The 11242-nt window shown below is 36.1% G+C and overlaps 1 protein-coding gene across 2 annotated transcripts in view; it reads right to left on the bottom strand.

The window, feature by feature from the left end:
- Window positions 1-5306: 5306 nt before the first annotated feature.
- LOC149678270 (cytochrome P450 4V2-like) overlaps window positions 5307-11242 on the bottom strand; it is a 34568-nt gene continuing 28632 nt past the window's right edge. Inside the window, exons 1-9 of one of the 2 annotated variants that reach the window (XR_016366053.1) lie at window positions 10966-11178; window positions 10081-10193; window positions 9916-10001; window positions 9639-9838; window positions 9336-9405; window positions 8960-9083; window positions 8738-8893; window positions 7816-7885; window positions 7166-7241 (exon numbers count right to left, since the gene is read on the bottom strand). Coding sequence is in view for 1 of the 2 variants with exons in the window: in XM_089836263.1 (XP_089692389.1) it covers window positions 5789-5964; window positions 6523-6589; window positions 6661-6834; window positions 6894-7049; window positions 7118-7241; window positions 7816-7885 (767 nt within the window). In the remaining variant the exon portion in view is untranslated. Of the gene's footprint in view, window positions 5965-6522; window positions 6590-6660; window positions 6835-6893; window positions 7050-7117; window positions 7242-7815; window positions 7886-8737; window positions 8894-8959; window positions 9084-9335; window positions 9406-9638; window positions 9839-9915; window positions 10002-10080; window positions 10194-10965; window positions 11179-11242 lie in introns of those variants that run through there. The other variant, XM_089836263.1, reaches the window with a different exon arrangement.

The following is an 11242-nucleotide window of genomic DNA, read 5'->3' as shown; positions in this document are numbered from 1 at the left end:
TCTAAAACCCATTTTGCTGGAAAAGTACGCGTCTTAGCAATCTGAAAATGGGTGCAATAGATCGGCAATAGTTCAAACTTCATGTATTGGTCTGCTTGTTCACTTCAGTAACTTATTTGGTACTGAAAAATCTGACTTTCCAAAGAGCTTGAGAAAGTGTTCCAAGATAGGGCTACTGACCATACCAAGAAATATATAATGATGCAACTCGTAAAAGCTCGCGGAACCTAAATGACGGTTAAAAGTTTTCTGGCAGATCAAGATCACTCATAATTCCAAAGCAAAGAGGGGAAAATAAATGAGACCAAAAACGGATTTATAAATCCGTTTTTGATGAGAGCCATTTCCCTATGTTCACTTGCAACTGTCGCGGAAATTATAAAGTCCATGGTTACGCGTCACTCTTCAAACTAAATATGTCCAGGTTGTAATTTAATGATGCTCTGCTTCTATTCGGTACCAAAGACTCAAAGAGTTCTCAATTTACCCGCAATTAAGTAGAATGCGAACTTCTCGATTGACTCCGATATGTCTAATATATTGGAATCAGATTTGGAGATGTCTTCTTGAAATTGAGAGATCATTATTTTGACGTGTTTGTTCATCATGGGAACGAACTCCCTGATACTCCCAAGATGAAACATCGGATTCAACAATTTCCTCTGTTTCCTCCAAAGGTCTCCATTGCTGAAAATTTGGCAAATAGACAAATTTTATACAGAAAAACCAACACATAGAGGTGAGGCCGCGATGCCATAAGGAACCCGAGTTCACAACATTCGGAAGGCTAGCCAACTCGAGCTCGTAAGGGAGAAGTATACCCTAATTTCGGCCTCGCTCCTGATTTCTCTGTATGTAATTTCCGAAATGGTCTTTTAAATAGCTTTTTTCGATTTTTGCCTGATCATAAGAAATGCAAATACTTTTTCACATTTACCTCATTGTTAAGCCATATCCTACAAATATGTGGAATAACTTGTAAAATTCGGCTTTGTTGATTTCTTTGCTACTTTTTAGCACAACCTTGAAATAAGTGGTCAATTAGGCAGGGGTTAGCGAGGTCAGTTCCAAATTTTGTCACCCCACTCGCGAAAGGTCTTACCTTAATTAAATCTGGATCAAACAACATTACGATTTTTTTATTCAATATATTGAAACGGAAAAGTCCTTCGTGACGAAATATCGAAGACATTCCCATAAGGGTCTCCAAGATATCTAAAAGTTGAAATATCAACAATTAGAGATAAACAGACTAAATACGTCGGAGTTTCAGTGCCGGGCATAAAACAAATTATTACCCGTCAATTTTCAGGTACAACTCATTTCCTTACAGTTTGGAAATAAAACATTTTTATTTTCTTATCGATTACTTTTTAAAAACCTTAAACTTATGCTGCTGGCCCATTGAACCGATTATAGCCAAAATGTGAGGTTTTATCATCATAATATTATCCATATTACTTAACGATAGATAAATTTTAAACGCAGTTTTTACAATTGGAATTATAAAATGCATTATTTTACTTTTATTTTTTAACAGAAATACCATTGTTTTAATGCACTTTTTCATATCGATAGTGATGTTCCAATGGTCAAAGTTTAATAGCATGACTATATTGTGGCATAACCGAACCAAACCTAACCCTAACCTAATCAACAAGAAAATAAAAATATTTTATTTGCAAACTGGGCGGAAATGTGTTATGGTAAAAAAATGGTAAACTAAAATTTTGATGTATAAACTGTGCGCAAATGGGCCATAAAAAGTGTGCAGAATTGAGCTATGATTCTCGAAAATTGTGCGGAAATGCGCATCTTCGACTTTATTGTGCTTAAATAAAATTAATATTTTTTTACGTTATCTAATTAGGATGTGAATTTCATCGCTGATGTTATTTAACTGGATAATCACGGCGCATTTTGAAAATTGCAATCTATTTATAAATACCTACATGTATTGGTCTCTAATAGAACATTTTTTCCTTATTTAAATACATTTTTAAAAACGTTATACTTACAAGTTGTAGAGCTGATTTCTTCAACGGGTGGGAAAAGCTTTAGAAATCTGAAGTGACCCAAGGCAAAGACGGACTTGAAACCGTAATTTGGGTACGAATCCCAAATTGCCGGTAATGGAATAAGTTTAAGCAGAGACGATATAAATTCCATCAATTTATGAATCACTTCAAACACGAAAACTAAAATCTTCAGCGACATGATTTAAGTTTGATTGAAAAACCAATCGTACAGCGATGAATACTTCGATCCGTGGTTTTTTTAACTCAGGATGGAGTCGAATTCATTTATTGTAAACTTCAATATTTTGTCAAACCGGATAAATTGAATTAATAACTAATTTCACTCAATCTAGAACATTTATATTCTAAGAGAGTGGTAGCTCTTTAAAGGGAGGGTGAAGTGGAAAATCAAGTGATTTATTTATCGATTCTTCTCCAGTCTGTATGGTGAAACATTCAGGAAATACTGTCTCCGAATGATTTTACAATTCAAATAAGGTTCAGATTTTAAGAACAATTTGAAATTAGGACCTCCGACCAATCGCGTAACGTCCTGCCTTTTTGTTAACAAGATTCTCGTGGCACGCGCCATGTCTCGCGCCACGATCGTCACATCGCGCGCAAATTTTATCAAATCTCGCGATAAAATCATTCGACATGGAACACGTACCACGAGAATTTTTTTAACAAATTGGCAAGGCTTTACGCGATTTGTCGGAGGTCCTTATTTCAAATTATCCATGAAATTTCAATAATTGTAATATTAAAACCATTCGGTGTTATTTCTTGGATGTTTCTCTATGCAGATTGGTATTATAATTAGTAGAAGAATCGATAAAAAGCCACTTTATTTTCCACTTCTCCCTCCCTTTAAGGTGTGATTAAAATTTCAAAGATATCCTTCAAATAACTTTTCTTATAAAGAATAGTTGTTAACCTTGGGTGGTTTTCATTTGCAGAAAAAACAAGTTGGGAAAACCAAAATATTACCTCTCCGTGTCAAGAGGTCTACTACTACAAACGTATTTACCTAGATATGGAATTATTTCACTTTTTTGAAGTAAAAATTTACGAAATATTGAAGCAGTATTCCAAACATAGCGAATGTACAGTAAAGCAGACGACATTTTACATCCAATAAGGATAAATCTTGGACACATGGAAATCAGTCAATGGGGAAAAGAACAGGAAATGAAGTCTACGCTTCACCTGTTTACCCTATATTCTGAAAGCTACATTCACAACTGGTTTGCAGTGTAAACACTATCGTCTCGTCTCACCTCAACAATATTCTTAGTTTGCCAACATGAATGTTAACGTTAAATAACACCAAAGCTAAATTGTAGCTAGACGCACTAATAGTCAATGCGCACCATAAAGAGAATAATAAGTCTGTAGTTACTAGCCGTTTACCATTAGCCCTTTTACTAACCTTATTATTATTATTTAAGAGTGTATTTAACTTTCGACTCACTCTGAACCGTTGATGTCTGTTCATTTCAGACACGAAAATCAAAGCCAATAGTTTACTTCACCTCAGGCCTCAATTATTTACTCTTTGTTTCACTAAGCCTATTGCGGATAATACTTGTTATACGCGCCTGAGTCTAGATCTTAGTTTTCTTCATGAAATTACTAAACCAAGGATTATTCTATATACAGATGTAGTATAGCTTACGCAATATATAAACAGCCATTTCAAATAACAATATTAAAATAAATCTTTGGAATATCAAAATGAAACAGAGCTTTAAAGCTACAAAAGTACTAAATGCATCATAATTACGAAAAACACTTCCACATATTCACTTTATATTATGGAAAAAGGGAATATTAAGGTTCTGTATGATTTCTTAACACATCAACACAAGGCTAACTGCTAACGCGACGCACTAGTGTAACAATGGACGGACACACACAGACAAAAACATAGACTGCTTTTTAAATCTTTCCGTATTAATTTTGAGTTGAGAAACAAGATTATCTTTAATATTTAAATAAATATAATTATTTTTAATTATTTTAATCTTCAATAATTAACATTAATAATAGTTAAATCGTTTAAAATAAAGTTATACCTATTATCATCTCAAACTTTGCTAATATTGACGTTTAAAGTGAAGGGTACCCCTCTTGCCCGCTTTTTTCAAATTTGGGGTATATATACGATTCGTTTCCATTATAATAGTAAGGAAAAAGCGCAATTGCGAAAACCTTTGGTGGCCGATCCCACCTTAGGGAGGCTAGACGTTTCTCGTAACCCTAGCTGATCGCCGCGTATATCCTAAAACCAAACGATGATAATGGAGTAGAAGCCAATGATATAGATTGGTGTCTATGTGGAATAGACTTTGTGGATGGTGGTGTTAGAAGCCAGTGTAAGTGCAGACTGGTGTCAATGTGGGATTGACAAAGAATAGAAGATGGTGGTGGTGGAAGCCAGAAAAGTACCAGACCGGTGTTCATATGGGATGGACGAAGACCAAACATGGTGGTGTGAGAACTCAAGTATAGAGTAGCCAACGGAGAGAAATACAATTTTCCAAATTTCTGTGAACTGTCAATGCGGTCCGGAAATTGGGAACACGTTTGCTCCGATACGCAAACTGCGAACGCGGTCACGTGGGTGTAACAACGGACAGACAGACAGACACACACACACACACACAGACAGACAGACACGGCCGTTACAGAACCTCTCCTGGACTACGTCACACGGAGAGGTAAAAATCGCTCATTTTGACTAAAAATTGGAAATAATAATATCAAGACTGAAATTACAGATAAAAATTAAATATGTCTTTGTCGACAAGGATGCGAAAACGTGAAAAATAAGCGTTTTTGATAAATTCCCTCAGGTACAAATATTCCAATTTTGGTTCAATACTATTGGACCAATTTCCCATTTCCCCCTGGGGCGCTTTCGAAAAGTGGGGAATAGCTTCAAAAGACTGCGCTAAAAGAAAGTGTACCTTGCTAACTTTTCTCCGATACTGAGTAGCAAGCATTTTTAAACGATTTGAAGGCTAAATATGAGGAGAATGTGAAATAAGCCATAATCCACAACGGATCCTTTGATATGATTTTCCGTTTCTAATTACATTCTGCCAAGGTGGTCTTATATCTTTCCCTAACGACTAAAAGTGCCTTGACAAAATTTTCCTGTCTGTGTGGACACTTAACGCCTTTGAAATGTGATTTGTACAATATTTTATTTAGAATATAACTCTTTTTTACAATTTTCAAATTTAATAAAACAATACTTAATTTCGGATTAATTGCAAAGCTAAAATGTAACGGGTTTAGAATAGAACGTTCTTAAGAGGCTTAATAGCCGGGGATTCTCGGACCCATCCTTGAGAAGAAATCAACATGGATCAAACCACTCAAACAATTCGTTTAATCAAATTCGAAATTTAACAAGAGATTTTCTCAAATATATATACAATCAAAATGAGTACAAACTTTTAAAAATCCGTGGGGTCCCTATACTACTATTTTATCCAATCATTATTATCATTGACAAATACAACAGTTAAGTCCGATTGGTGCCATATACAAAAATATTTTCAATTCTTCTGGTTTCTGAGCTCGAAATGGAGAGGCATTTTATGAATTTTTGAGACAAAATCAAATTCATTAGTTACTTTATCTCTCGGTAATTTGAAAGTGATTTGAAAATGGCGAAGAACGTTTACTAAATATAGTTTCATTTCAATCGTGGCGAATGTTTGTCCTGAAAAACAGTTGAAATTAAATGGTGTTATAAATTATAGCAAGAAAGGTGTTGACGATGGGATGTAGGCAAATGGGTGTCTTCCTTCGCTGTTCTCCGGGTTGAATCTGTCGGGGTCAAATATTTCTGGATTGGGGAAATGTCGGGGGTCGCGATGAACGCCCGGTATCAAGATACCGCAAGTCACACCTTTTTTAAGAGTTTTCTCGCCTAAAATTGCAATGGCGTTATTTTATCTAAATGTTTTGAAATATAAATGATAGTGGATTAAAGTAAAATGATCTGTTCTAAATTATAGACGTTTAACAAATTGAGGAGACTTTTAATCACGTATTTGCAAGGGGAAAGGTAAAATAGTGAATTAACTTATTAATGTTAATTCTAATAGGAAAGAAATTAGTAAGATCAGAAGTGAGATGAGACTAGAAGTACTGAGCTAACCAAATCCTTCACTTGGCGAAAGTGAATATTCTTGATAACACACCAACGGTTGGTCCTCTGGTAGCGGTTTCTGAATTCTCCCTCCAATACGTGAGACGCTCGCGGCAGTAGAAGGCCGAACTAGATTCAAGTACCCGCGTCCATGTTCCGCGGCTTTAGGTTGAGGGGAAGGGGGTAGGAAATTTTTTGGAACTCGACCAATTTTTTTCATTCTAGTGTAGGCGCGATGGAAGCGGCGAATAAAATCTTCATATTTATTCACTGGTGCCAGGATCTACTAGCAATGCTAGAGCTCTTTACTTCTAGTCTGGTAAGATTAAAACGAACCCATTTGTAAGTCTTCTGTTAGCTCGCGAGCAATCAAAGGAAGTGGAGGACACAGCCTTAGCGATTCCTGCAAATGCTTAAGTTGGCTTTCACTTAATATTGGAAAACTTATGCTTTAACTATTTAACAATAATTAACCTTGATGACATTTTCGAGGTAGGTCAAGTGTTTTAAATCGGTGTATTCAATGTCTCTTTCGATGTCCGTTCCACAGACGGAAGTCAACTCTTGGTAGACCTTTTCTTGAATCTTCGGGTAAAGACCGAGCAAATACAGGCTAAATGTTGCAGCGGTAGTGGTAGTGTCGAAACCCTACGAAAGAAATTATGTATAACCTTTTTTCAATTGAACGGCGTTATGTTGTTTATCACCGCTCCAATGATAGTAACGGTTTCGTCTCGAAGTTGTTTATCACTCATCAATTCGGGGTTTTTCTCGAGCATTTGTAGAAGGGATTGCAAAAAGTTGACATTTCGAACGTTATCGTCGGGTTCTTTCATATTCGCCTTAACTTTCGACAACTCCGTCTACAAATGAATTAGTGGTTTCGTTACGTATTGTGTCAAAGTTCAAAATTCGAAAAGTGTCTACTTACTTGGTACGTCTCGTCCATTACTTTAACCGCATTTACGGTTTCTTTTCCCTTTGCTGTCATTTTGAATAATTTCTCAGATATCAGCCATGGTCGAACTAACCGGTAACCTAAGCTTTCTTCTAGGCTAAAAATATTAATAATATTTTAATTAAATCTAGGCAGAGAGAATTTATAACAGGGAGTGGAAACTGAGGAATATTATGTAGCTCAAAAATCACGTGATCAACAAAACTGGCCAGGTCTATTTCCGGTACTATTTTTTGTGACCCCTCCCTCTAGGGTGGGTCTAGAATGTTACGGGAGGGTCTAGGGGAGATTGACACTATCTTTTTAGGGAAAGGGAACGATCTGACTAAAATAACTCCAAATGGCGCCAGTCGCACTCGAAATCACGAACCCTTATTGGGTAATTGTACAACCAACAGTGATTGAGGGCAAACTTTAAAATTAAAGGAGAGTCATGTGACCGGAAATTTACTTGGCCAGTTTTAGCGTTTGAGCTACATTGTATTTAGTACTTTCAAGGGCAAGAGTTTCCACTCCCTATTATAAATTCTCTCTGATCTAGGCAAGAATAAAATATTTAAAAACTCCCTATTATAAATTCTCTCTGATCTAGGCAAGAATAAAATATTTAAAAATAAGGAGAGCTGAGGCTAGTGAGATAAATCAACAAGATTAATTGAGTTGGTACATACCTTTTAATGGCTTTGAAAAAGATTTCTCCAAAATATTTGTTACTTTGATGATCTACGTCAGTAACAGCGTCTATAAGAACAAATAATTAATGTTGGCTTTATTTTTACGGAAAGCTCAAACATTCGCGTACAAAACTGGCTCATGTCTCATTACCGAATACCGCCAAAATGTGAGGGTTGACTTTCAAAAAAATTCGCAATAAAAATTAAATTTTCATTTTTGGTTAAACGATACACTTTTTGGTGGCAGAATGAAAAATATTTCACTTTCTTTTAAATGAAAAGTTCAGGTGCCATAATATTATTATAAGAAGTGATATCTAGTTTATCAGGGAGAAGGTATAAGATGCCTAAGAATTCGCGCGCCATAGTCCCAGTCACCCTTTCGAAATACAAGGGGGGGGACGTAAAAGGAGACCGGGCTATTTCGCCTCTCCTAAGTCGGAAAATACGTAATTTTACTCTAGACGTGAGTTTTCAAGAACCAATGAGATGCTGGTTGTAATTTAGAGGCGGGGATTTACTCCGGACCTACGTTTGGACTGGAGATGAAGCTGGAAATGTGGCGAATTTATACCTTCTCCCTGATAAACTAGATATCACTTCTTGATTATACCTTAAAAGAACGGCCTTTTTCTAAATATAAAACTAAATGTATTAAAAAAAATAAATTATTATTTTAAAATAACTACCATTTAATTTATCTAAAAATTGAGGGCTTGCAATTTCCCCCAAATTTTATGAAAATGAACTTTCACATTTTTGGCGGTATTAGGTCCAATGGGATAAGAGCCTGTTTTGTAAACTCAAAGTTTCAAAGGATATAAGGGGCAAAATGTTGTAGCAAAAGAGGAGCTGTCGAAACCCTGCCAAAGTAATTTAGTATAACCCCCAAATTTAAGAGCGCTTTATTGTTTATTACCGCTCCAATGAGAGTTAGGCATTCGTCTCGAAGTTGTTTATCACTCATTAATTCGGGGTTTTTCTCGAGCATTTCTAGAAGGATATCCATAAAGTTTACGCTTCGAACATTATCATCGGGCTCTTTCATATTCTCTTTCTTTTTCATCAACATCGTCTTCGAATGAATTCGTGGTTTAGTTCGAAATGTGTCGAGTTCGATTTTCAAAAAGTGTCTACTTACTTGAAACGTCTCATCAATTACTTTAACTGCGTTTACGGTTTCTTTTCCCTTAGCTGTCAATTTGAATAAGTTGTCCGATTGCAACCACGGTCGAATTAAACGGTAACCGAAGCTTTCTTCGCAACTATATTAATGAATATTTTCTGGTAATTATAAAGTATGCGCGTTTTGGTAGAATTAATATATTATGGGGTTTATTTGACTAATGGTTGGAAAATAATTTCCAAAAATTTTAACCACTGTTTGTCTTCGGAAACCATTTTGAAAATAAAGGGGAAGGGAAAGCTGAGTGGTGTTCAATATGTTAATTCTGTTTGAACGGAAAGATGTCACAGTTGAGGATTATATTTTGTTAATTGAAAAAAGAAAAGATTACCTTATTATAGCTTTGAAAAGGACATCTTTGAAAATATTCTCATTTTCATATTCATGGTCAGAAACCGCGTCTATAATAAGAAAACGAAATTACACCTTACGGTGTATTATGCCACCTATATTTTACTGAATTTCGTAACTTTTTGGTCTGTGATAAGCACCCATAATCAAAGCCTAACCTAAACTAAACATAGCAGGAAAAAAATTTGTTTAGCAGTGAATCATTCTTAAATAATAATGCAATGAGTTCCCCGGTTGATTTCATAGAGTAGCGCATCATCTGCAATACAGACTTTTAAGTTACCAATTATTATGAAGAAAGCGCACTTCTCGACTGACTCCGTTATATCTAAAATCTTGGAATGAGATTTGTGAAGGTTTTCTTGCAATTGAGATATCATCATTTTGACGTGTTTGTTCATCATGGGAACGAACTCCTTGATGCTCCCAAGATGAAACAACGGATTAAACAATTTCCTCTGTTTCCACCAAAGATATCCCGTGCTGGAAATTCGGCAATACAATTGCTTTTTTGAATACATCGCTATCATAAGAAATTTAATAACTTTTCAAACTCTTACCTCGCTACTAAGCCATTTCCTAAAAACATGTGAAAAAGCTTGTAATGCTTGCTTTTGTTGATTTCTTTGCTACTGGTTAGGACAACCTTGAAATAAGTGGTCAATTGATCGGTAGTTAGCGGGGTCAGTCTCAAATTTCTTGCCACTCTTTGAAAGGGACCTTACCTTTATTAGCTCTGGGTCAACTAAAAAAAGCATTTTCAGATTGAAAATGTTGAAATCAAAAAGTCCTCCTTGACGAAATATGGTAGCCATTCCCATAAGGGTCTCCATAAAATCTAAAAATAGCAGAATTAATCTCTTATAAGGGATGCAGAGATTTGTCACAACAAAAAACCACAAACATATTGGCTGTGAAATATGGGGGGGGGGCTCTGCAAGTAAATACCATGTTTCATTAGTGTTGCAAATGCAATTTACAGGGCCAATCTCTCGATACTACTTTCAGTTCTAAATTATATTTGGAACATTGTTCCAAATTCCCAGATTGTGTGAGCACGATAGTATACCGTCAATTGCTAAGATGTTTAATATTGCGAATTCAAACGTAGGACTGTTCACGATATCGAAGCAGCTCTGGGTCGTGACGAGCGAGCCGAGCCGACACTTTGGCGGATCGATTAAGGAGCGAGCGAGCTTTTTTAAGGTCGAGCCGACAGGCATCGAGCAACTACGACTCGCGGGCTTAGTTAATAAAATTGTGCTCTCCTTTTAGTCTTTCTTCTCTCCACAAATAGCGTTCCGTTGCATTTTTACATGAAATAAAGCGTGGGAAAATTTGCTTTCTCTCGCCTCTAACCGTGAGAATAAAACGATTTCTTCACATTTTACCGAGTGGGTTGTAGTGAAACATTTCATTCGTAAACATGGGATAGCATTTCTAGTCGTTCTCAAGTCTTACGTTGGTAGTAGAAATTTTTGTTAAACATATGTATGTTAACCCGGCCAGCTCAGCTCGACTCGTGAACAGTCTTAAGTAGTGACATACTTATGGAACGTATCTTATACGCTTATGGTAAAATTTGGTATTTAAAATAGTCTATTACTCACAAGTTGTAGAGGTGACTTCTTTAACGGGCGGAAAGAGCTTTAGAAATCTGACGTGTCCAAAGGCGAAGACCGACTGGAAACCGTAATTTGGGTACGAATCCCATATTCGCGGTAATGGAATACTTTTAAGTACAGACGATATAAGTTCCATAAAATTATGAGTCAATTCAAACACGAAAAGTAATATCTTCAGCGACATGATTGTTGTGTGATGGAAAGAACAACTGAGCGATCAAAAACACTTGGACCCGCGGTGTTTATACGCAGGATGGAGTAG

This window comes from Phalangium opilio, unplaced genomic scaffold (assembly GCF_054372755.1).
Source record: "Phalangium opilio isolate 3A_F unplaced genomic scaffold, DU_Popi_V2 ptg000042l_1, whole genome shotgun sequence".
NCBI classification, from domain to species: Eukaryota; Metazoa; Arthropoda; class Arachnida; order Opiliones; family Phalangiidae; genus Phalangium; species Phalangium opilio.
Note: the sequence above shows the minus strand (reverse complement) of the source record. Positions and strands in the feature narration are given on the sequence as shown.